Here is a 27,647-nt window from a genome sequence, read left to right as displayed (position 1 = left end):
TAAGAATATCTGAGAACATAAATGGGCAGAAGGGGGAAAAGAGGAATGTTATTTAGGCAGGTGGCTGGAGAAAACCTCCTGAGGAAATGGCCCTCGAGCCAAAGGCTCTGAGAAGAGGAGATGTGGGAACACCATACAGATGAACAGCCCAAGTACACGGAAGAAATGCAGAAGCCTTGAGAAAGGAAGGAGCGTGGTGTGTCAGAGGGGGAGAAGGAAGGCAATGTCGTCAGAACATCATAGAGAGAGCAAGGCATGGATGGCCTCGGTGGCCACAGGAAAGAATCTGGATATTTATCCTAATTGTAGTAGGAAACTATTGACAAGTTATCAAGAGGGACACGATGTGATCGGATTCAGGCTTAGTGATCAGCATGGCAGTCTGGAGCCTACAATGTAAGGAGGGAAAGAACAGGGAGACCAGTTAGGAGGCCACCACTGTCTCCAGCTGAGAGGACAGTCGCATGAATCAACATTTCAGAAGGTATGGCGGTGAGAAGTGTTTAGATGCAGGACATACTCTGGAGGTAACAGCAATATGATTTGCTGATGGAATCAGGATTCTGGGCCTGGGTGAACAAGGATCCATCTGCGTGCACGCCATGAGTCACTTTTAGCCTCCCCATGGACCTCCTCAGTACTCACCTCACCAGGCTATGGCTAGAGCATGCGGGCAACAATTCCTTGTACAATCAATGCTGAAATATAAAATGTATTGTACTGTCTCACTTACCCAAATTAGGATCAGTAGCCTGACGTTTCTTAATTTTAGCTTCAGAAATAGCAGAATAATAGGCACAGGTCATCTTGATCAGCCACGTTGCTCGAACCATTGGCACCGAATATTTAGCTAAATATGCAAAAACATCTTCTTTTTTACTAAGGATTGGAACCTAAAAAGAAATAACATATTTATAAAAATCACGTATTATTTTCATCATGAGGTCAACCTACAGAAAGGGAAAGCAAAAGAAAGACATTCAGTCCCTGCTGCCTCTAAGAAAGTATATGCTCGATGGATTTTCAAATAGTACATTCAGCTTAAAAACCAAAAACTTTAAGCAAATTTTCATTAAAAGAATCAAAACTATGTTTAGCACACTGACAACAGTTTTATCAGTTGTGCTCTCTTATTTATAAAAAAACAAATTACTTTCAAATTCTCAGATGCTGAAAGCTACTCATCATATCAACAAAATAGGGAAAATAATTTCATGACAGTACTCCAAGGAGTTTATCTCAAAATTGGAAGGGATGGTCAAGTGAAAAACGGTCCCCACGCCAAATTTTATCAAAGAACACTTTTTTATATAAAGCTTTCTGGCTGTAACATTCATAATAATTTCTAGAAAGCTTCTAAAGTGCCTTTAGCCCAAAATTTAAAATAGAGGCTAAAATGATGGATCAGTTAATCTGCCTAATAAACACTGAGCTAGAAATAGCTGGTTAATTAATTCACTGGTTGAAAGTAGGCACTTGAGGCAGTTCATTATTTCTTCCAGACCACGAAGATGTACTATTTAGCAAATTAGTATCCCAATGTACCACTGAACGTTTCAAAGAGTTAACCCACTCTTCTACAATTCCTCCTAAATATCCTGGGCACAGGCCAGTCATCTATATATGATCTATTGAATTTACGAATGTAGAGTACAACAGTGGACAGAGTACGTTGGCCATGATACACAGGATGGGAGCAGTAAGCACCCACCACTCCCTCTACCACCTCTGTGCTCTGGTACTGGCCCCCAGCCTGTACAGCTAAACCCATTACTCCCAGGCTCTTCATTTATGAATGTGGTAATACCAACACAAACCTGTCCACCCCACAGACTTGTCAGAAGGGTAAAAGAATTACATGTATCAAAACCAGAACACTTTTTATTTTGTTACCAATTCCAAAGATTTCTAGGTGCCAGCTAAAGTCTGTTTCAAGCCAGGCATTTGACCCTCTCCTAAAAGGATCCTGGACACTACCACCGTGGCTATCAAGAGCCCTGGTCTCTATGTGCCACACCCTAGCTTGATTTTGCGTTGGATATCAAAAGACTTCAAATCAGCTGATTGTTACAGCATGGCATTTTTCTTAGTCAAATCCTCCTTTAGACAGTGGATATTTTGTATCATTTGTATGTTGCAAATTTGACTATTCACCAGCTTGGACCCAAGTGTGATCGCAGAATTAAAAGAGAAGTGGGTTTTGTACACAGCCCTTTAAAACAAGCTATTTCACCTGGTTCTTACCAAAGAAACATTCAAGCTGCCCCAATGCTGAAGGAAAAGCTGCCTGGTTCCACACTGAGATGCAGCTGTCCATACACTGTCTTTCATGGGCAACTTAACAAACTTTGGTCACATACAATTCCTGCCTTGGGTGCTGACTTTAAACATAACCCCGATGACAAGAGGCAGCTATGCTGCACAAATACACCTAAAAGGGAGATGAAAGTCACATAGGCCAAAGCTATAAGGCTTCCTCTCTGCAGACCACAGTGATACATTTTAACAAGAAAATTTCCTGAAAATTTTGTTTACAAGGCACGCCTTTCATGGAGCACAAGACTCTGGGTTTACAGACTATCACTGAAGCCAGGGACAAGAAAAGCACAGGCTTATATATTCAGTGCAAGACCTGAGATGCTGCTTTTCACTAGAACACTAGTATGAGAGAGTTAAATTTTAGTTGTCAAGGTCAGGTTGACGCTCATTCAGATGAACCAAAAGAGTACTAGATCAAGGCCTAAAAAATAGGCAAAAGCAAAAAAGTAAATGTAGCATCTCCAAAGAAACATTACTAATAGCATCTTCTATAGATGCCCAAAGGATTTCTTTTGAACAAATGACAGGAGAAAAATAAAAACTTGAACATGTGAAATGTTTAGATGAAATAGCAAACAAAACTGAGCCATAGGTCTTACCATTAACAAGCTAAGGCATACTTCCAGCTCATTGCCCCCGAGCCCCATAAGATATGGTTGGCTCAAATCAAGGGATTTAAAATTCAGAAGAACTTATGTGAAGAAGGCTATTTAATTAAGGAAGAAGACACATATTGACGGGTATCAAATTTATAGTTTGGACCAACTCAGGAAGGAAATTATGTTTACAGTGACTGAAGTAGGACCTCCTTACAGTCACGGATCCCATTTTCAGCAAAGAAACCATCTAACTTTAACTTGTAACTGAACCTAGGCAATCACTGGACAGTGTTTTGTTTTAAGATTTTATTTTTATTTATTTGAGAGAGAGACAGCCAGAGGGGAACACAAGCAGAAGCAGGATTCCCGCGGAGCAGGGAGCCCAATGTGGGGCTCGATCCCAGGACCCTGGGATCATGACCTGAGCCAAAGACACTTAGCAACTGAGCCACCCAGGCACCCAGCTGTTTTGTTTCTAAACCAAGCTAGAGCTGCATCTAAGTAGTAAAAGAAAACTAAGACACTTAGCATGTGATGGTTTTTCATCCACAAAAGGGCTTTATCACCTTGTAGTGCCTTTCCCCTCGGATGAACATCACTGTCAATACTCTGTGTTCACCAAGCAGAAGTAGAGGCAAAAGGAAATTCCAGAGACCACAGTAATCAACATCACCTGAAGTGAACATGTCATACCTAGTGAACTCTTCAAGAGCCAGAAGAATATCCCTAGAGCCTATAAGTCTATTTTTCCAAATCTACCGATGACCACATGACTGAGTTAAAAGGCCCTTTACAGGCCATTATTGACCTCTCTGTGGCTAAATACTTGGGAGTGCTGTGGAGTTGTAAAATAATGGAAAACCAGGCCCAGAAACTTGACCTATTCCATGCAGGAAACTATTTTGAACTCTAGAACAGAGTTGGAAGAGGGCTCAAGATTTTAGCAGGAAAATTAAGGCCCTCTGCATTAAGTCATCTCATAAACACCAGAAATTAAAGAAGTATTTGAACTTTCTAATATGAAGAACAGGGCAGAGAATGCAATCTTTTACCCAGATCCAAAAGAGTTTTTGCCATCTCAAGAATATGATATGCTGAGGAGTGGAGGAGAGAAAGGAGGGACTCTTCAAGTGCCCAAGAAATGACTACTTCAAGGCACAGTCAATGGTGTTACCAAAAAAAAAAAAAAGAAAAAGAAAAAAAGTTTAACTTTGCACAGAATTCATGTCAGGGCTTACCTGAGAGACACCTGACTTGGCCAGAGACAGCTCCTAATAAAGAGAAGAACAATGGCTAATACAATGCACTGTGATTCATCTCCCTCCTCAAAGATGAGCAACCACTCCACCCCTAAAGCAAGGGCATCAGTTCCTCGCCAGTATCCGCTTTCAGGAAATATCCAAAAAAGGGATTCTAAAAGCTCATTTTAAAAAAAGGAAAACCTAAAAAGAAAGATGTCAGGATGGCTACATGGGAACTGAAGGTCCTAATCAACACGGAGGGCATGAACTATTGGTTAGAAAGCCATGCAATATCAAAGGATGCCCTTTGACTTACGGGGCCTTCAGACACAATTTACAGGTCATCGTGGGCCCACATGGTAAATGTCCACTACTGGGAAAGAAATGCTACACGGTTCAGCCTGTGTTGAGACAGGTACAACCTGAGTAGCAAGAGGTGATTATGCTGATTGTTGTGCTTTTCAAGGATTCCAGTTGCCTTTAATCACAAGGCAACACAATGTGATGGCAGCACTAGGGCAAAAAAAAAGCCCTAGCTAAATGGGAGCTACAGGCTATTTTCAGAGAGTTGCTTTAGAAAACAAATACAAAAAGGAGCTCTCCTTTAAGCCAGGCCTGCACCACACTAGTTAATAACACTATCAAGAACAGAAGATGGACACCCTAAAGACTAAAGGGTTTCAGGCCAGATGAGAAAGACATGTGGGATGATTTCAAAGGTGTGCAAGACAGAGATCACTGGAAGCTATAAATACACCTGCCCATTTTGTTCTGAAACTTTTTCAAAGAAGTTTTTCAAGCACACCCAGAACTGCTATCTTACTTGTTAGGAAGGAGACTTAGCTTAAAGCATTTGGATTGGTACTTTTCAAGACAAGAAAGTAACATCAAAGCAAGAATTTCCAAACGACACATTTTGGACATCCTGGCCTAAGAAAACTGAAAATGTAATGGAAATAAAGTCTTATTGCCTACTCTCGATTTAAAAAACTCGTCTACCTAAAGTCCACATAGGGGTGCCTGGGTGGCTCAGTCGGTTTAAGCGTCTGCCTTCGGCTCAGGTCATGATCCCAGGGTCCTGGGATGGAGCCCCACATCGGGCTCCCTGCTCAGCAGGGAGTCTTCTCCTTCTCCCTCCCCCAGCTTGTACTTGCTCTCTCGCTCACTCTCAAATAAAATCTTAAAAAATAAATAAAGTCCACATAAACTGCTTCCTGTGTGGAATGTTTAGGTCAAGATGCACCAGGAACCACATGCCATCCAAAAAAAGGGAGAAACAGCGTTATGTGCAGCACACACCTGGTAACAGTGTACCTGCCACTGAAGCTTTGAGTTTTGGAAAGAACAGGGGGAAAGCAATACATACTTGAACATTAGCTCAAACATCGTGATTTCTAGAAGACCATAATTAAAACAATGTAAGAAACACTTAATACCTTTTTTGCCAAAATAGCAAGTGGTTTATTTCCTGCTAAGTCAGAGAACCAACTATGAATTGCACTCTGGGATCGAGCAGTAACCAGCCAATAATTATCTTTAGCATTAACTTGTGGTTTCTTCTTTCCGGTGTCCTGGAAAGTGTTAAGCTTTAGTTTCTCAGCTAATATGCTGCTGAAATAAGCTCCAATCTGTTGGAAACGAGAGAAAAAAAAGAAAAAGTTTGAAGACAGTATGTATGTTAGTAATGTATAGCAGTATTTTATTTTTGTTTTAGGAGAATATCTTCAAGCAGCCCATCAGAAAATAAATGGCAATTTAAGTCCTTGAAGCCAAGAGTTGTGATTTCCTTATACTAACATAATGCAAAAACTCCCACAGCACTTTTGTTCCACTATTAACAAGTGGTTCAAGGAAAAAAGAAGAGCCTTTGAAAATGAGAAGATGAAATTAATTACATCCTGAATAAATTTCAAGAGAATGGGTTCTGCTTTACTCTTCAGCTGTACTTCTTTTTCAGACTACATACACATTTGGAGAGAATATGTTTTCTGAGAGGTGTTGCATGCAAGAGCAGAAAGTCTAGTAATCACACAGTAATCATTCTTTTTCTGGTTTCATCTTAATAGCATATATTTTTGGTAAGGAAAATTCTGTATTCACAGTGCTTTTCAAAAAAAGGAGTCTAGAAAAAATTATTTAAATGGAAAATTACAAAAGGTTCAATTAAATTAAGTATTCAACATTTTTAACTGGGCTGCCAATTAATTTCAAGAGTACAAGTATTTCAAGAGAAAGTTAGTGTTACCTGCTCTGAATGGAATAAAGTAGCAAAGGGAGTTCCTATGAACAGCTGTGGCATTTTCATATTAACCAAACTAAGAGGACAAAAGAGGAAGAAAGGCACAAGAAGGAAAGGGATAAATACCTAAAACTTAAGTGAATCCACAGAAAACTTGGAATTGCCAAGAATCCTATTCCATTCGCTGGTAATTGTTTAATAATATGATACAAACAACAGGTGAGGTTGGCCAACAGTGGCAACCATGATTAAAATAAAATACCTACCCTGGTGAAGCAAAATACGAATCACCACCTTAGTTAATGCTCATGAGTCAATAAACAATTAGTTCGTAGGTTGGAACACAGTTGTTAGCAATTAGTCAAGTTTATCTACAAGGGTGAAAAGCTGGTACACTTTTACTTAATGTGAACTGGCATTCCTTGACCCTTGTGATTTATGGACAACAAAAAAAAGTCTATTTTGGTGTGTTAATATAATATGGTAATAAAAAATTAGAGTAATTAGGAAAACGATCTGAGCTTTACTTTTTTTTTTTAAACAAACTTCATGGTGTGTTTTTTTTTTTTTAAGCAAATGTTTGCAGAATGTTTAAATGGGAAATAAATGAAAAAATTTAGCAAAACCAGTTTTTGTTTAGGAACAAGCAGCCAACAGCAAATTGTTTAATTTTAAATTTCTCAATCAATATTTGGTCTTTATACCAAGAACTTAAAACCCCTACTTACACTGCCTGTTTAAATTTAAAAGGCCTCTTATTTGCAATTATGTAGGAGTACTTTAATAAACAAAGGTATAAAATTTTTTTAAAAAAACTAGTCAGCAATCTGTTTTACAATTATAATTTTTGTATTTAATAACAATGGAACACGTGACTGTATGTGCCATTTTACATCCTAACAAACCTCGGGAACCACTGCACACTGTAAACTAAGTCAAAATTCCCTAAAAGAGAGAAAGGGGGGGGGGGGGAATCAAAACATGACCATGCACTTAATTTTATATTCATATTATTCCAAACCTAAAAAAATAAAGAGCCTCATTCCCAAGTCCCAATGCCTACCTCCAAGTAACCACGTTGGTTAGTTTCTTATGTCTTCCCAGGGTTTCTTCAGGTGAATATGCATGAACAAACACGAATATATTACTTTCTCTTTTTTACATGTATACCTCTTTGTGTACATTTAGTAAATGTCTGAGAGCCTTCCACATCTGTACACGGAAAATCGCTTTTCACTTTCACAAATGATGTACTGTGTGGGTGCACCATATTTGTATATAATCAAGCCCCTGTTAACAGACATCTGGAGTGTTTTCCCCAAACTTCTGCTATTACAAATCACATTAAAATGAATAACCTCTATTTGTTATCGCATACATGTACAACTACAGATTTCAGATAAATTTCCAGAATTCAGATTGCACGATTCTGTAATTTTAATCAGCACTGTTAAATTACCCTCCATAAGCTTCAGACCAATGTGCACTCCCTCAGACAAGGTAGGAGAGAAGTTGTTTAATTTAAAACTTGTTTCCAGGGGCGTCTGGGTGGCTCAGTTGTTAAGTATCTGCCTTTGGCTCAGGTCATGATCCCAGGGTCCTGGGATCGAGCCCCACATCAGGCTCCCTGCTCCACGGGAAGCCTGCTTCTCCCTCTCCCACTCCCCCTGCTTGTGTTCCCTTTCTCACTGTGTCTCTCTCTGTCAAATAAATAAATAAAATCTTTTAAAAATAAATAAATAAATAAAACTTGTTTCCATCCATCCAAAGCTATTTTGAAAGTAATTCATTTTATAAGAAAATGGAAAAAAGTTTAGGGACTACACTATAGTTCATGTATTCCATATTTATAAGCTCAAATTCCCTTCAGAAGGTTTGAATCCTTGAGTAAATCTCACAGGAAGGGTTGGCAAAAGCAGAAGCTGTAATGGGTGTTATTTCCATTTATTCAGTTATTTAAATTGACATAAAACTTGATACAACAGAATAACTTGGCAGTTCATATCAAGAGACAGAGCATTCATACTTTCTGTTATGGGCTGAATTGTGTTCCCCCAAAATTCGGATGTTGAAGTCCTAATCCCCATGTGACTGTATTTGGAGACAAGGCCTTTAAAGAGGTCAAATGAGGTCAAAAGGGCGGGGCTTAATCCAATGGACTGGTGTCCTTATAAGAAGAAACAGAATACACGCACATAGAGGAAAGACTGTGTAAGGACAGAGTGAGAGGCCAGCCTCGTGCAAGCCAAGGAGAGAGCCCTCAGAAGAAACCAGACCTATCGACACCTTGATCTTGGACTACCAGCCTCCTCGACTGTGAGAAAATAAATTGTTTCTCAGAAAATTAAATTCCTGTTGTTTAAGCCACCCAGTTTGTGGTATTTTGTTATGGCGGCCCAAACAGACTAAGACACCTTCTACCCAAGTAAATACGCTTCTGGAAATTTATCCAAAAGAACAAAAGCTGTATGTTCAAATATGACTACAGCCTCTTCATAAATAACCATAAGAAATTAGCAACAGGCTAATTATTATATACTAGGTCATTATAGCATGTAAATGATAAAATGTTATCTGGCCATTAATAATTATTAATATGAATACTTCAGCCTCAAGGAAAAGTGCATACAAAATAATGTTACCTTTTTTTAAAAAAAAAACATAAGACAAAAAAGTTCTGAAGATGGTGGTGATGGTAACACACCAATGTAAATGCATTAAATGCCAAAGAACTGTACATTTTTAAATGTTAAGGGGCGCCTGGGTGGCTCAGTCAGTTCAGCATCTGACTCTTGATCTCAGCTCAGGTCTTCATCTCAGGGTCATGAGTTCAAGTCTTGTGTTAGGCTCCAATAAGTAAAATAAAATAAAATAAAAATGGTAAAATGGTAAATTTTATGTTACATATATTTTACCACAATTTACAAAAAGAAAACCAATTACAACATATATGTAATTGTGGTTGTGATGCTAAAAAGTATACAAAAACTGGTGGGCGCCTGGGTGGCTCAGTTGTTAAGCGTCTGCCTTCAGCTCAGGTCATGATCCCAGGGTCCTGGGATGGAGTCCCGCATTGGGCTCCCCACTCAGCGGGAAGCCTGCTTCTCCCTCTCCCACTCCCCCTGCTTGTGTTCCCTCTCTCGCTGTGCCTCTCTCTGTCAAATAAATAAAATCTTAAAAAAAAAAAAAAGTACACGAAGACTGGAAAAAGACAAAACTAAAAACATTGTGTTTGGTTATGGGGTTATCTGTAGAAAATGCTGTTTCCTTTCACATTGTTCACATATTGCAGTTGATTAGCAAATTATCAAGTACATTTGTGTACATGTGCACACACAGATCTTAAATGACACACAAATCCCTGACAATGGTTAGCTCTGGGGAAGGGGAAGGAAGTATATTTGTATGTTTGATTTCATTTGTATAATGCTTTCAATTTAATAAAAATACTTCAAATTCAGAAAATAACTCAAGAAGGATGAGAAAATCAAACCTTAAAAGAATATAAACAAGCAAATAATTCTACCTATAATTATTAACATAACCACACAGAGAAAGAGATTCAAGAAAATTTTTAACACAACATTCTGACTATATACCCTTAATGAACATTAGTCTAAGGACAAAAAGTATAATAGGAAAATTATAAATTTTCCACAGTAATTTTGTTGTTGGAGTAGCATTACTATAGTTTATTCTGGAACTTTTTAACATGTATTTTAAAAAAGAGTAAATAAATAGATATATTGAATTTACTAAAAGCCAGGGTTCTCACTTTGGGAGAAATGAGATAAAAAGATGGAACAGAAAAGAGAAAAAACCCTGTGGTATTGGGTAAGAACTGGCAGATGGATGCAAGGAAAGAAGAAAGAGGAGAGAAGACAAGAGAAGAGAAAAAACAAATCTATGTTGTTTCCCATCTCTGTCCACTGAAAGGACCTAGAAGTTATGATACTCTAGTCGCAATGAGCATGCCAAGCATCCAGATCTGGGCTGGTGCACAGAAAGAACATGAATCTGAATATGTTATTTTATCAAAGGTAAGGAAGTGCTCAAAGAATGATGGGGATGTCGAAAGCACCCAAGAAATAGGTTAAAGGCACCCCCTGGCCAAGTGAGAGACAATTTAAACATCAAAAAGAGAAAAGATGATACATCAAATTTTAAAGAGTCCTGGAGTTCAAAGTGATACTAAAAAATGGGATGTCAGGGCACCTGGCTGGCTCAGTGGGTGGAGCATCCAACTCTTGATCTCAGGGTCCTGAGCTCAAGCCCCACACTGGGTGTGGAGATTACTTTAAAAAAAGAAAAATGGAGTTTTTGGGGTACCTGGATGGCTCAGTCGGTAAAGCATGCAACCCTTAACCTCAGGGTGGTGAGTTCAAGCCCCAATTTGGGCATGGAGCCTACTTAAAACAATAAAATAATAAAAAATAAAATAAATTTTAAAATGAGGTGTCCCTTTACAAAAGAATGCCATCTAATAAATGTATGAGAAATGACAACTGGAAAACCAGCATTCTGCAACCACCAGCAAAATAACTCATTCAGCAAGCATTATCAACTGATGATACAATCACAAGATAAGACTGTATTGAAGAATAGCATATTCATTTGGTCTCAAAGTATCACCCTGGAGGGATTACTACAGGGAAAAGATAACTACTTTTACAATGTAAAGTGACAGCAGACACTACCTTCGATCATCAAACGTAGTATAAACAATAACAGGGCAAACTGGCACTGCATGTCTTCTGATATGCAATGTAGTCTTCTTGCCAAAAATATTTAACCTGAACCTTGTCAGGAAAAAAACAATCAGACAAATCTAGAATGTAGGACTAGAATATAAGAAAATAACTGGGAACACCTGGGTCCCTCAGTCGGTTGAGCATCTGCCTTCAGCTTGGGTCATGATCCCAGGATCCTGAGATCAAGTCCCGCATCAGGCTCCCTGCTTCTCCCTCTCCCTCTGCTCCTTGCCCCGCTTGTGCTCTCTTACTCTCTCCCTCTCTCAAATAAATAAAATCTTAAAAAAAAAAAAAAAAAAGGCGTAACTGGACAGCGGCTCTGAAAGCCCTCCCTCTCCCAAAAATAACAACATGAGCAAAGGCGGAGAGCAGTACTGTGCTGGATTACAACAGACGAAAGAGACAAGACACCCAAATGCAATGCATGATCCCTGATTGGGTCCTAGGGCAGGACATTATACAAGGTATTCTGGGGAATTCTGAATATGGATTGTGGTTTTAAATAACACTAATTTATCAACATTCACACACACTTTTCAGGGTGTCACACACTTTTTCAGAAGTTTTAGGAAATAGACAATTTGCATTACCTTTGATGGGTTAATTACAATATTTCTGGCTGAGCCATGTTCATCTCCAGTAAAGGCTGGCTGATTGTTGAAGCCTTGCTTTACATTCACAGCAGTAAGTTCATCCTGTTCAAGAAAAGGTATCAATTAATCAGAAAGATTATAAAAGCTCTAACTTTACCCAGCATACTACAGCCTCAGTAATGACCGACTATGCTATACTCTGTAGAACTGTTGGAACACACACCAAAGAGAGAGCAGAAATTGAATATTTAAAACCAATACACAGGGACGCCTGAGTGGCTCAGTCGGTTAAACCTCTGCCTCTGCTCAGGTCATGATCCCAGGGTCCTGGGATCAAGTTCTACATCAGGCTCTTTGCTCAGCAGGGAGCCTGCTTCTTCTCCCTCTGCTTGGCGCTCCCCTTGCTTGTGCACACACGATCTCTCCCTCTCTCTGACAAATAAAATCTTAAATAAGTAAATAAATACACAAAACCAATACACAAATGTACAGAGATAAAAATAAACGTGGCAAAATATTAACTGTTAAATATAGAGTATGTGGGTGCTCATTATACTATGCTCTCAATTATTCTGTAAGTTTACAAATTTTTAACTAATAAGTCGGGAAAAGAAAAAATGAGCAAAAATCCCCCCCACACGCAGAAACGTAAAGTCATAGAATTTGTACACTAGAATTGTTTCTAAAGACCCCATAGTTGGGCTCTCCCTTCCCTGCCAGCCCCTATACACATCTCTATTTTATTTATGTTCAGGAAAAATGGCTCACTCCACTTTTAAGTTCTGTTAAAGACAGAAACAACGGGTTCATAGGCACAAGCTTTGTGATTACCACAATACCATGACCAGCAGCATCTGAAGGGAAATTTAGGGCTTGCAAAATTCTTTCATACATCTTGGGTCACTTGATCTTTACCAAATTATAAGGTAAATGGTAAGCATGTATCTTCACACCCATTTACAGATAAGAAGAATGAGGCTCACTAAGCTAGTGCAGTAGTAACTGGACAGAGCCAGCACTGAAATACTGTCTTCTCAACCCAAGACTAGGAAGAGAAATTTCCATGACTCCATGCCACCAAAGTACAAATGCCATATGAAAATGTAGTCTAAAAATACATAGCTACAAGTCATACTCTCCTTAAAAACATCTCCTACTGGATACAGAACTTTTCTTCCCAAGGTCACAACACATTAGAAATAGCCCAAGGCTAAAAAAAAAAAAAATTTGGACTTTGCCCTGTCCAAATCATTCAGCTATGGAACCAAATCACAGTTCTTAAAATACAGACTTGAAAGAATAAAAGGGGAAGGTTTGAGTAAATGAAGCTACCTTCTGTTCCCCCTCACTCTAAGCCAAGAAAAGGTCTTAGTAACCACTGGGGTAATGCTAGCCACAGCACAAGAATGAGAATATGTACTTCGTCTTCATAAGAATTGCTGCAAGTGTAAAATGAAGAAAAAAAAAACCCAACTGATCAAAATCACTGCTGTGATTAAGCAGGAAGCCTTAGGACAAAATAGTTTATGACATATAAGCACCTGAAAGGTCAGCCTGGCTGAGAGCCGAGGTCTCCTGGAGACGTGCCATGTAACTTTACTAAATTGTGTGTGTACTCTACCTAACATCTTGGCAAGCCACTGGCTTGGCATGCTTTCAAAAGACCCCGCTACAGGAAGTTTAGCTCTATGATAATCAGGTCTCCTCCAAGCACGAAGGTCACTGAAATCGTGACCTGCACAGAAAATGAGCTGCATACACCTATCAACAGATCTTAAACTGCTCCCACATTTCCAAATTAATTATTTGAAAATCGAGGGCAAAACTACATAATGCATATTTGAAATCAGAAAGGTGTCAGTCAACTTAAATAAAGCGAGTGTGCTAACAAAATTTCTGTATAGTCTCGGAGTCTACGAAAGAAGGGAGACGAATGAGACCAGAAAGGGAATGGGATGAGAAAATTGAATTTTTATCTTTGATTCACCATCAGAGTATTACAAGAAACATTAATTAACAGCATATATTTTTACTAAAAACACGTTCTGGCTTAATCAAGGGGAGCCGTGAGAGGCTTTCAAGACCAGTTAGTTCCTTCACTTTCTGCTCTAAAGGTACTCCACCTCAGAGGCTCAGCGTATCTGACGGCTAACCACGAGCCTGGAGAGATGTACCCTGCAAACACAGGCATGCCTGCATGCAATGCACAGACACCCTCCTCGGAAGGACAAGAACATAGAACTTTGTCGACCACATCAGATTTTCCTCACAGGTCACAGATCCACACAGGTACTGCTGGAAGCCTTGAGTTGTGAGAACTTTTTATCTTGCATTCTAAATTGCACGAAAATACATCCAGAATCCAACCCCCCTTCCCACCACCACCAATGCCCCTCTGGGTCAGGGCCCCCCCATCATCTCATGCTTGGACACGGCAATGACTCCTAACTGGTTTTCTTGCTTCTACTGTTGCCCCCTGAAAGCCATTCTCAACATAGCAGCACAGGAAGCTTTTTAAAACTTAAATAAGATCATATTACTCCTGCTCAAAACCTGCATTAACTTCCCAACTCAAGAGTAAAAAGCAAAGGCCCTATGATGTCCTACAAGGCCCTGTGTGATCTGCCCCTATTACCTTTCTGACCTCATTCCTAACCACACTTGCCTTAGCCGACTCTACTCCAGCCACACTGGTCTCCTTGCAGTTCCTCAAGCATGCCCGCTGGATGGCCTCAAGCCTCAGGGCCTTTGTACTGTCTGTTCCCTCAGCCTGGATTGCTTTCCCTTGGTATCCATGGCCAACTACATAACCACCTGAAGCCTTTGCTCAAATTTCATATTCTCAATGAGAAATCTGATGGCCTTATTTAAAAGTGGAACTGCTCACCCTGTCCTCTTCAACACCAGCATTCCTAATCTTCCAATAATCCATAGCACTTATCACTTAAAATGCCCTGTAATTTACTTACAATGTGTACTGTTTCCCCCACTAGAAGGTAAGGCCCATGAAACCAAGGATCTTTATTTTGTTCATAGACACATGCCAAGCACACAGAGCAGTGCCTGGCACAGAGCATACGTAGGTATTCAATAAATATTTGTTGAAAGAATAAGTGTGGGGCGCCTGGCTGGCTCAGTCAGTAGAGCATGTGACTCTTGATCTCAGGGTCATGAGCTCAAGCCCCACATTGAGCATGGAGCCTACCTGGGGGCGGGGGTGGGGGGGGGGAGAAAAGAAAAGAAAGAAAAAGTGAATGATAACCTGTTTTGAATAATTAACATAATAAACAAATTCTGAATCACTCTCTCTTGACTGTGGGGTCTGTAATTCCATTTGTATTTATAATAGATCTTCCTAATCACCCAGAGCAGTAGCTCTCACCCCATCTAACCCAATGCACCATCCTGAAAAAATGTATTTTATACCTTTACCCGAGTCTGAAATTCATAAACAGTAAAACTATCCGATACCAGTACTTTCTTTAAAAAAAAAAAATCAATATAATGCCCTCACTCTAAAATTTTTTTCTAAAGTAAGTTTTAGTGGGAGCATCTAGGGCTTGTTAAAAATGCAAAATCTCAATCACTATGCAAATGCAAATCCCCAGTCACAATATGCAGTGCAACAAATTCCCAGGTAATTCATGGGCACTTTAAATGAGAAGTGGGGCCCTAGGAGACATGAAAAAATTAGGTTTGTTCCTTGAATCACCACAGTGAAGTCACTACAAATGTAGATATCATGTGTGTTCTCTTGCCATTTCAAATGGCCAGAACAGGGACTCTTGGGTGGCTCAGTAGGTTAAGCATCTGCCTTCGGCTCAGGTCATGGTCCCAGGGTCCTGGGATCAAGTCCCGCATCGGGCTCCCGGCTCAGTGTGGAGCCTGCTTCTCCCCCTCTCCCTGCTTCTCCCCTCTGCTCATGCCCATCCTCTCTCAAATAAATAAATAATAATGATTTAAACCAAAAAAAAGGCCAGAACAGCATGATACAAATTTTCTGAAAAGGTGAACTCTTAGTAAAGTTTAAAACTAATAAAATAAATCTCCAAATATATTAACACCCAAGTTATATTCCTCAGAAACTCAGTGCATATCAAATGTATATTAAAATCCTGCAAAAAAAAAAAAAAAAAAACACTTTTGAGATCATAGGTGAACATTCCCACCTGGAATAGAAAGGGAAAATAACAAGATTTAGATGTGGCACATCTGACAGCCCAGTGGGATGCAAGTTTCCCTTGCGCCCGACTGTCCACTCTGAGTCCATCTAGCACACGTGGGCCTGCCCACTCAATGGTCGTGACACCACAACCACAGCAACAATCAACACAACGCCCAGAGGCTTCCACAATGCTCCCACTGGGCGCCAAGATGGGGGTGGTTAGCTTTTACCCTGAAGAGGTCTGCTTCTGCCAAGGGGACCCAGAAGCTCTGACTTTAGGAAGCACTGAGTTTCATATGGTCAAGTGTCAGCAAGAGTCCTGCCCCTGCTGGGACACAACACAACGGATGTGCCGGTTCCACCCACCGCCTTTGGGATGGGACACATGGCTACAGGTGGAGGCAACGTTGGAGGACAACTCGATGGAAATGCACACGGGAGGGACACGAGAGCGGAGCCGTGCATGAGAGCCCAGAGTCTGCAATCAGGCTGTCCAAATATGAACCCCCAGCTGCAGGGAACAGTGACTCTAAGCAACTTTTCTAACTGTTCTTGTCCTTCAGTTTCCTCAACTGTAAGAGAGGGACAGCTCCACATCCCAGCTGAGGAAGTAAGGCAGAGAGGTTAACTAGCCCAAGATCATACGATGATAAAGAACTCCAAAGAATCCATGGTCTCTAACCACCATACTATATGAAAATAGTCAGCAATTAGTATTACTATCATTTTTGTCCTGTTTCTGGTTCAGGAAAGGGATAACCTGAAGCTCCAGTAAGCACTCAGATGTACAAAGTGTCCATTTCAGAAACTAAAAAGACCCTGGCCTCAGGAGGGGCTTTTTACACGTTTGCATGCATCAGAATCCCCTGAAGGGTTAGTAAAACACACAGCTTCCTGGGTCCCACCCCCAGAATTTCCAATTCAGTAGGTCTGGGGTGGGGCCTGAAAATCTGAATCTCTAACAACTTACCAAGTATGCAGATCTAGAGACCACACACTGAGAAACACTGACATAAAGATTTGGAGTTTGTGGTTTTCTAAAAACAAGGGCTTCCATGCCCAGCATCAGTGCTGCACTCACCATCAGAAGGAAAATGTCCAAAAAAAGACTGGTCAGAATTCTCTGCCACATCTCCCTTCCCCCACTGCAAAGGCACAAATACAAAGCTACTCCCCGCCCCAACACACACACACACACAAATACACACACCGCACACATATATCCTGGAAGGAAACCAGTGCATGAAGTTTTCTCTTTTACTCCTTTAGCTTCTCACAGACCCACAATGAGTAAGAACACCAAGGCCACTGTCAATTACATCAGGAATCAAACAGAGCCAAAACCGAAGCTTCGAAGTCACTTGTATTTGAAGTTTACTGATACAAAACTTTGGGTCAGCTTCCTAGAGAAACTAAGGGAAAGGGAATAAAGCTCAAAGCATCACAACCAAACTATGCACCCTGGTGGTTTATTTCCAAAAGTTTCTGAAAAGGGTGAAAGTCAATGGCTAGAATTTAAACAATGAGTTAAAACTAAGATTCAAATTCCAGGGTGTTCACTATTGTTTAGCCAGTATTTCTCACACTCTGCTAATGTACCAACAGACCCCTTTTAAAGAAAAAACATTCTCTCTGACCTGAGGATGTCTGTAGACCCCAAATGGGGAAAATGGGCTAGGATGGGGATACTTAAAGGCATTCGGCAGCAATAAGAGATGCAGAACAAGAAGTAACGTGTGTTACACGGACTCAAACAACAAATTTTTATGATGCTTTGCTCTGAAGGCCTTTGCCAAATCTAATCAGGCAAAAATAGAAGGGAGAGAGTCCAGATTTTGGAACAGCATGCCTCTAAAATCCCCAAGCCAGAATCTGTATAGGACACAAATAGCTTCCTCTTGCACTAGCCTTGAACCTCTTCAAAGATTTTTCTAAATAAGAGGATAACCACCAAAATTCTAACAATGGCTCTTACTGAGATTTACACTGGCTCTGCCACCCCGAATCAATGATTCTTACAAAAGCACCATCAGCGGCTACTTTGCCCATTTGCAAAGGTGAGATAACTAAATCCCCAAAAACTTGGTAGTGCACCCAACCACTAATCAGGGTCTCATTCTTAGGCCTGTATTCTGGGCACTAGATCAGCAGGGCCAACTCTCGTTCCAGGAAAAGGACCCCTGCGTAAAAGGCTGAACAATTTCACATTTGTACAACATGGGGAATAAAAAAAAGAACTATTGGGGGAAAGGTGGGCTCCTGTGAATTCAGAGTTTTAAATGTATTTACCATCAACACCCTCAAGGGCAAAACTCTGTGTGCACATATGTGAGACCGAATACTTACTCAGCCCAGAGACAATGCTGGCTGAGAATATAAATTCGCAGGTGGCCCTGGGCAGCGCACACTAGACCACGGTGCAGATGGATTTCAACAGGTCTAACACAGAGCCGATCCCAAAGTAACCTCAACCTGGAGAAAGGAGGACTCCCACACCTCTTGTCATTGGTTTCTACTAAAATAGTAAGCCTTAAAGCAATTTTCGGGAGACAGGTATCCAGAGACAAACAAAATCCTAGAAACTGTCCCATGTTCATACAGAAGGCCAGGGTTCGCTCTGCATTTTTGTATTCTATATGGACACAAAAATTAGATCTCCAGGGCCTTGGGTGAACTCCAAATGCATCCATAAATCTCACACATTTACCTTGAACTTCATAGAATAATCTTATTTTTTGGAGCACTTTCAAAGCAATCTTTTAATTTCAATAAAATGTTTCACCGGGAAAGTGAAAACATTTTGATGCTAGTTTGGAAACTGGTTAAGCTCTTTCTCACTCAAGAAAAAAAATAAAGAGTGGCCTGGGTGGCTCAGTTAGTTGAGCGACTGACTCTTGGTTTCAGCTCAGGTCATGATCTCAGGGACCTAAGATGGAGTCCCCAGTTGGGCTCTGCTCTCAGGCAGGGTCGGCTTGAAGATTTTTCCCTTCTGCCCCTCCCCCCACTATTCATGTGCTCTCAAATAAATAGGAAGGGAGGGAGGGAGGAAGGGGGTGCCTCGGTGGCTGAGTTGGTTAAGCATCCAACTCTTGATTTTGGCTCAGGTCATGATTTCAGGGTCATGAGATCAAGCCCCACATGGGGCTCCAAACTCAGCACGGAGTCAGCTTGAAATTCTCTCTCCCTCTGACCCTCCCCCTGCTTGTGCTCTCTCTCTCTAAATAAATAAATGAATAAATAATAAAACCTTAGAAGGAAAGGAAGGAACGAAGGTAGGTAAGTAGGTAGGTTGGTGGGTCTGTGGGCCAGTCAGGACAATTTTCAATGACCTTTTCAAAAGCAGATAATGCATGCAACACATATGCAGATGCACACATATGCAAGCACACACATACTTAGCCTCCTCCAGACTTCTCATCTAACCCACAGGACATGTGCAGACATGCCCTATCTCTTTAGTCACCTACTCGTGTCTAACACACTAGCTCAATGACTGTTCAATGATCGGACAGAAATGTCCACCAGAAATGATAATGCCACAGAAATAGAAAAATGTCCCTCTATGTGCTAGTCAGGCAGACAAGTTAGCTATGGTCTTACCCAAATTTTTAAAAACAGCTTTATAACTATTTTTCCTAGCCTTGCCCAACTCTCCCTGAAAAGAGCATTCTCCCAGACCCCTGAGGATGTCTGCAGATCCCAGTTTGAGAAATGAAGCTGTGATAATCCCCAGCATGGATATATTTAATGGTCTTTAGGCAACACCTACAGTTGGCAGATATAAATGACCCAGAAGATAGGGGAATAATCTTTCTCTCCTCATCCCTAACCAATTCTATCTACACATCTCTCAAAACATGTCTCATATTTGTTCCTTTAAATATGACAGTCACCTCTCTAAACTGTAGCTGCCATCACAGTGGGCCCTGGCCACTGCTCCCCATGTATTTCCCTTCCTCTGTTTAGATTTTTACCTGAATCTATCCTGCCCACAGGCCCTGATGAATCCTCCTCAAACAAGTGTTCTTTTCTGCCCTCCCTTATTCACAAGCCTCAGAAGGTTTTCCACGTTGTTCCTTCATTTCCCCAGAAGGGGCTAAAGAATGGAAGCATCTAACACTACCCCCTCAAAACCCTCAGTGATATCTGCAGGCCATCCCTCCACCTAACTGTGGCTCCAAATCAAAACACAATTACCTCAGACAGCCACTAAATGCCTTGAACAATCAAGCTCCACCTCTCAGTCTCACTTCCGTCCTAAGTGTTAAAATCACACAGATTTGGGTTTGAATGCAGAGCCCTTACCTGTGACAGGGAACAAGGTAACTGACCTCTCCATACCTCAGTTGCTTCCTTTGAAATGAGGCAAGAATAACTCAACAGGGTTGAGGTTATGTAAGATAAAATGTACAAAGAGTTTAACACAGTGCCTGGCCCGTATTAAGTGCTCTATAAATGGTGGTTATGGTTATAAAAACTTAGAGCTATATTTTATTTTTATATTTTAACTCATTTAATCTACTTGAGTATTATATTCTTTTCCACATAAATCATCTTTTCAGCCTCTAAGCCTTACATAATGCCTTTCCCATCCCCTGGAGTACATTATCATGAAATCTTTTGCCTTCTTCAAAACACAACTCAGGGCTCCCCTTCATTCAACCAACAAATAAATAAATATACAACATTGTGCTAAGTCCTGGGGATTCCACAGTGAGCAAATTACAAGCAATAAATGCCCCCAAGGAGAAGCACCACCTGCTCAGGATGCACATAATAGGGGTTTAACAGTCTCAGAAATCAGACAAGAATTCCCTGAAGAAGTGGCCTTTGAGCCGAGCTCTGTCTGAGAAGTAGGAGTTAACTAAGTTAAGAGGAGGACCTTATAAAGGTAAGGTTGACATTTTGCATAAAGTGGTACAATATTAAATCTAAGATGGTGAAAAGTTAGGGATATATATTATACTTCCTAGAACAATCACCAAAAAAAAAAAACAAAACAAAACAAAAAACCTACAACATAAAGAGGAGTAACTAAAATATCAATAGGTAAATTAAAATTATAAGAAATGATTTAATAATCCAAAAGAAAGCGAGACACAGGAAAAAAATAGTAAAATGTTATACCTAAACCCAACCATATCAAATTATTAATGAAATGATAATTAAATATTAATGGACTAAGATTCCAATAAAAGGACAGGGATTTTCAAAATGCATAAAAAAGCAAAACCCCATGGAAGCAGCCCAAGTCTCCATCGACTGATGAATAGATAAAGATGATGTGGTATACACAGATAGGTAGGTACAATGGAATATTACTCAGCCATAAAAAAGAAAGAAATCTTGCCACTTGCAATGACATGGATGGCACTAGAAAGTGTTATGCTAAGCAAAGTTAAGTCCGTTAGAGAAAGACAAGTATCATTTGATTTCATTCATATGTGGAAGTTACAAAGGAAATGAGCAAAGGGGGGAAAAAAAAAAGAGAGAGAGAGAGAGAGAGAGAGACAAACCAAAAAACAGACTCTTAACTATAGAGAACAAACTGATGGTCACCAGAGGGGAGGTGGGTGGCGGGACAGATGAAATAGGTGATGGATTAAGGAGTGCACTTGTGATGAGCACCAGGTGTTGTATAGAAGTGTTGAATCACTATATTGTACGACTGAAACTAAGAGTACACTATATGTTAACTAACTGGAATTTAAAATCTTTATTTTTTTTTTTTTTTTAAAGATTTATTTGACAGAGAGAGACACAGCGAGAGAGGGAACACAAGCAGGGGGAGTGGGAGAGGGAGAAGCAGGCTTCCGGCTGAGCAGGGAGCCCAAAGCGGGGCTCCATCCCAGGACCCTGGGATCATGACCTGAGCCGAAGGCAGACGCTTAACCAACTGAGCCACCCAGGCACCCCACAAGTTCAGTTTTAAACATAAGTTTGAGGTAGCAAAAGAGACAAAATATTTTTATAGGCACTTAAATATACAAGTCTAGAATGCAGAGAAGTCTAGGCTGGTGCTGTAAAGTTGTGAGCTGTCTGTGTATAGGTAGTAACTGAGGCCTGGGGCGGCAGCTGAGAGCACCTAAGGAGAAGGTAAAGTGAGAAGAGACAAGGGCCTATGACAGACCCCACAGAAAATGCAGTACGGATTTAATGGTCACATAGGGGAGGAAAAGCCTTCAAGGAGACATGGCATGGCCAGAGAAGAGAGAAGGAAACCAGGAATGTTTTATCTCAGAAGCTGAGAGAAGACATGGCTTCACCAACAGAAAGATCAATATGAGTAAGTGCCGCGGGGAATGTGGCTGTCACTGTGACCTCAGTGAGGGGTGTCTTGGTGGAATGACGAAGGCAGAAGCCAGACTGGAAGGAGCAGAGGAAGTGGGAGGTGGAGGAGACAGCACACAAGATGCTTCTGGAAAAGTTTAGAGAAAGAGGAGAGAAATGGGAAAATGGAGTCATGGGGTAGAGGGAGATCTCAGATGGCAGGGCCTTGTGCAGGTTTTCATGGCGCCAGAAAGAATCCGGGGAAGGAAATGGTGGAAGAAAACAGGAGAAAAGGGAGATGGCTGCTAGCTTGAAGTTCCTGAGAAAACCAAACTGGACACCTAGGGCCTCCTGAGCCAGGACCCAGAAGGCAAAATCTAGTCCCAGACCAACCAGGAACGTGAAGAGAAGGATCCAGAGACAGGCCCTGTAGGCACACTGTTGTAGGTGGGTATGTCAGGGCTAACCCCTGGACCTGTGCATATGGCATTATTTGGAACTAGGGTCTTTGTAGATATAACGAAGTTAAGATGAGGTCATACTGAATGAGGGTGGGTCCTAATCCAATATGGCTGGTGTCCTTACAGGAGAAAAGAGGGAGGGGAGCAAGAAGCGGAACGGGAGCTGTGCCGCCAGAAGCACAGGAATGCCTGGGGCTGCCAGAAGCTGGAGGAAGCAAGGCGGGATCCTCCCCTGGAGCCCTCTAGGTGCAGCCCTGCCTTGGGCAGGACTTCTAGCCTCCAGAACAGTGAGAAAATAAATTCCCATTGTCTGAAGCTGTCCAGTCCGTGGTATTTTGTCCTGGCAGCCCTGGGAAACTAAAACATACATACCCGTAGGGAAAGTGAGAGGAGAAGCACTGCTCTATCCCCATGGCAAGACCCCCCACCCCCCCGCCCCGGCCACATCAGGATTCAAGCCATTTGGCAGCACCAAGAGGACCACCACTGCAGAGTTTACAATAGCTGAGAGAAGTCGACCACAGTATCACTAGGCTCTGCGTAAGTGGACACCCTGGCCGGCCTCCCACACCACAGAAATAGGGACTGATTAATTTGGGTCTCTTCTAATTAAGGTATCACATAATGGCTGAGAAGTTTAAAAAAAAAAAAAAAAAGGAGGGGAGGGGAGGGCCCCCCCCCATTGCTGCCAAAATGCCACCAGCCTCCTGAGGAGGGCCAAGGCAGGAGCCAAACTAACTTAAGGGAGCAAGCCTCCCCTAAAGGCCACCCAGCACTTCCCCCACCCCCACCAACATCTCCAACACCACGGCCACATTTACATCAAAGCCACTCTGTAACTCAGCTCTTTACATCCACCCTCATCTACATTGCTATTAATATTCACCCCATCCAAACCACACCTGCAGGCCATTAATCAGAAACTGGGGGGACCTAGGGGAAACCAAAGGAGATGAGCTCAACACAAAACAGCAAGTCCTTTACACCTGTACAGAGGAGCAGGCAAAAAAGAGACAAGAAAACCACAGTAAGAACACTACCACTCGCTGGCCATTAAGCAGCACATTCATGTTCATCTAAAGAACCAAGTGGCTTAGACAGGACAGGTCCTCATTTTACAAGGTAAGAAACTGAGGCTGAGAGGTAGGTTAAGTGGCTATATGAGGGTAAGGCCCCCAGCAGATGCAACGTGTTCCCCAAAACAATGAGATCTTTGGGGAGACTAGTGTGGTTCCAACAAAATTACATTGGAATCCTGGCTCCCATTCCTGTGAAATGGACACACCTACCCCCTACCTCACATGCCCATTTTAAAGATAAGGTGAAAATCATGTGAGGTACTCAGCATAGTAACAGGTACACACTACGTTATTTTTTTTTTAAGATTTTATTATTTTTAAGTAATCTCTACACCTATCATGGGACTCAAACTCACAACCGAGACCCAAAATCACACACTCCACTGACTGAGCCAGCCAGGTGCCCCTCACACTAAGTATTTTAAAAATCGAATCATCATCATCATTATAATTATAGATCTTTTGTATGGCCAGCACACTTAGGCCCAAATCATACACATGACCAGGGACTCAGTAACTCTCCAATGAAGTGGTTGGAAATGTCCACCAAGGAGTTGAATATATGCAGTTTTTAGAGGTGTCAATTCTCCATTAACAGCCCTCACCCTACCCATAAGTGGCCTGGTGAGACAAGCAGTCCCTCCTTATTTTAAAGTGGGAAAGTCGGGAGGGCGCCTGGGTGGCTCAGTCGGTTAAGTGTCTGCCTTCAGCTCAGGTCATGACCCAGGGTCCTGGGACTGAGTCCCACATTGGGCTCCCTGCTCAGTCGGAAGTCTGCTTCTCCCTCTGCCTGCCGTTCCCCCTGCTTGTGCTCACGTGGACGCACTCTCTGACAAATAAATAAAATCTTTTTTAAAATAAATAAATAAAGTGGGAGAGTCGGAGAACCTGGGTGGCTCAGCCGTTTAAGCATCTGCCTTTGGCTCAGGTCATGATCCCCAGAGTTCCAGCATCCAGCCCCATGTCAGGCTCCCTGCTCAGCAGGGAGTCTGCTTTTCCCTCTCCCTCTGCCCCTCCCCCTGCTCCATCTCGCTCTCTCTCTCTAAAACAAATAAATAAAATCCTTAAAAAAAATAAAGTAGGAGAGTCTTTGATTCAAATTATATCTAAATATACTTAACATTTATTCCCCTCTTATCTAAATAATTGTACCCATTAATTCACATTCAAATCATATTCAAATGCATGTCATCTTCCAATATCAAACACCTGGATGTAGCTCTCAGAAAAACTAAGAAAACTGCCAGAGAAAAATACTTGAACTTTTAGATTTGCATGATTATAAAGGAGGAAAAGGAATGTGTCCAGTAGTCTATCCCACCCAAAATTGTATTCAAGGCAGCCTCAAAAGACAGTTTTCTCTTTAAAGCCCCCATTGCTCAGGTAAGTCACAGTCCCACACAATTCTTGCATTGCGATCACATCTCAGGTAAACTCCTCCTGTAAATCATATTTTTCACTTAGTACTGGAATCTGCCTCCCACTGTGCTAGGTGACTTGAGGGCAGAGAACATAAACACAAGCCATGGTTTCTGTTCTCACAAGTTAACTGTCCGGTGAAGTGACTCACACTTACCCCCTAACCTGACTTCTTTTGTTTATCCTTCTACCTCACACCTAATTACATCCCTGACCCCATACTAGGCACACACCTGGAGGAAGGAGCGTTGTGCAATTTCTACCAAAGGAACTGGAAATTCATAAAAAGGAAAACTTACTGGGTGAGAGGGATAAAATGGGTGTAGGAAAAATTGGGTGATCATCCTGCCTCCATGGAAGAGAAGGAAGAGAGACTGGGAGTTTCTCTTTTTTGTTGGTAATGGTGGCAATTTTGTGCCTTTGTTTTAGGTCAATTACTGGGAAACAGGCTACAACTTTGAGCCAAGAAAACAAATGTTCACCTCTGAAAATGTTGTCTGAAAGCTAACCTCTGTTAACATCTCTCAGACTCCATCCACCCTTTTTATTTTCAGGAGGCTTGCTCATTCCCACCTCTTCCAAGGAGCTTAGCCAACCATCCAAGCAATTCTGGTGATTAACCACCACCACAGTGGCCCGGGAGGAGGCGAAAACAGGTGCGTACCGAAGGCAAGACCTAAGGCATGGGACAAGCAGTATAAACTGAGGCTCCACAAAGACCTTCTGACCGCTTGAGGCCAGAAGTCAAAGGGTGAATGTAGAGGGGAGTCTTCATATTCACTCCCCTTGGCAATCAAGTAATTCCAGGTACCCAGCATATCACTGAAGACAGCACAAAAATGTGTCACTTGGAGGTCCTCAAGCAACAGGACCTGGCATCCTAGCTGAACAGTGTCCAAAAAATCTGGGCATTTTCCACAGTCCTCTCCTTGCCTTTGACCAATTTGTCACCAACTGCCAATTCTTCTCCAGTCCTATGTAAAGCCCTGATCGGTTGGGCTCTTTTCAAGCTTTGGTTACTAGAGCCACCTCCCTCGCAGCCTCCCCGACTCCACTCTCTCTCCCACCAGATTTATTAGGCATGAGCTGGTGAGATAAATCCGACAGAAGGACCACATGAGCTCACCACCCCCCACAGCCCAGCCTGCTGGGACTCCAAGCCTGACCTCCGGAGGAACTACACCCCTCCCTTCCCCTGCGCCTCACCACTCCTCCGACCTTCAGCTTTTTCTTATGAAAGGGCGCAACCTGTCCCCATTCACTCAGATCCTGCCCCTCACACCCTACTCCCCCCAGTGAAAGCATTCCAATCCTCTTTTCTGAACTCATGCAGCATTTTTAGCCTCACTATATATAGAGAATAGTTAAAACACAGGCTCAGAAGTCCAACTCCAACTCCGTCATTATGCAGCCAACTGACCTCAAACAAGTTAAGTAAGTCCACCCCCCACCCCATGCCTCAGTTTCTTCACCTGTAAAAAGGAGACAGGAGTACCCACCTTAGAGGTGTTTGTGAGGCTGGCATAAAACCAAACCTGCAAAGCACTCAGGATAACCAACACAAACAACACTGGCTACCGTGACATAATGTGGCACCTTACACACTGTACTGAATGTACGGATTAGTCATCGATTTTAAAATAAATTGATACATCAGTCATTTTCTAAATGTTTTGTGTGTGTCAGTGAACCAGATGTTAATTTCTTGAGCAGGGCTACTCAAGAGTGTGGTCCACAACTGTCACTGGCCCTCAAAAAGAAAGGTGCAAAAACAGTAAGTCCTTGGAAACTTTTAGAGCAATTTGACATTGCCACTACATTCAAGCTGTATTTTTCTAGTAAGTCATTTTAATCATATTTCTATCAGTCTGCAACAGATTGAAAATTAATTTAAAAAAAAAAAACTGATCCCTCACCACAGATATTTTGAGAAGCACTGTTCTAGAGGGACAGAAGCAGACTTCTATTTCTTTTCTACACCCCCACATCACCTAGCACAGTGGGAGGTATACGTCAAGTACTAAGTAAATGAAAATATAACTTCAAAAACATTTTGATTATTTAATAACTTAAAAGCAAAGCTCATGTGAGTAGTCAAAATGTAAATACTATCTCCAATTCATAAAGAATCTTTTTTTTTTCCAAGAGGGAGCTGTCATTTAGTCTAAAACCCACCAAGGAGTAAAAACAGCTCTGACCCCCAAAATATTTTCCATACTGTCTACTAACACAGCACTATGTGAAGCTTAAAAACAAAACAAAACAAAAACAAAACACTGAACAATGTCAATATTAACCTTCCTCACAGAACTCAGGAGAAAGGTAAATTATGTAGCAATGCCTGGACATAATTTTGATAGAGCCTTCCATACCTTTATGTAAACCAGTATCTTAGCAAAAAAATCCCAATGACACTTCAGACAAAATACCATTTTTATTAGTTCTTCACTGCTGCCAATGCCTTAAATGGTCCTAATCTCAACAACCTCATTAGATTAATCCATGAATGAA

At 41.4% G+C, this 27,647-nt stretch overlaps 1 protein-coding gene across 4 annotated transcripts in view; it reads right to left on the bottom strand.

The window, feature by feature from the left end:
• MED12L (mediator complex subunit 12L) overlaps positions 1-27,647 on the bottom strand; it is a 316,798-nt gene that overhangs the window by 273,836 nt on the left and 15,315 nt on the right. For all 4 annotated transcript variants that reach the window (XM_027583927.2, XM_027583929.2, XM_035727727.1 and 1 more), the window contains 3 exons: positions 11,740-11,844; positions 5,596-5,787; positions 734-893 (listed from right to left, as the gene is read on the bottom strand). In XM_027583927.2, coding sequence (XP_027439728.1) covers positions 734-893; positions 5,596-5,787; positions 11,740-11,844 — 457 coding nt within the window. The remainder of the gene's footprint in view (positions 1-733; positions 894-5,595; positions 5,788-11,739; positions 11,845-27,647) is intronic.

This window comes from Zalophus californianus, chromosome 1, assembly GCF_009762305.2.
Source record: "Zalophus californianus isolate mZalCal1 chromosome 1, mZalCal1.pri.v2, whole genome shotgun sequence".
In the NCBI taxonomy this organism is placed as follows: domain Eukaryota; kingdom Metazoa; phylum Chordata; class Mammalia; order Carnivora; family Otariidae; genus Zalophus; species Zalophus californianus.
Note: the sequence above shows the minus strand (reverse complement) of the source record. Positions and strands in the feature narration are given on the sequence as shown.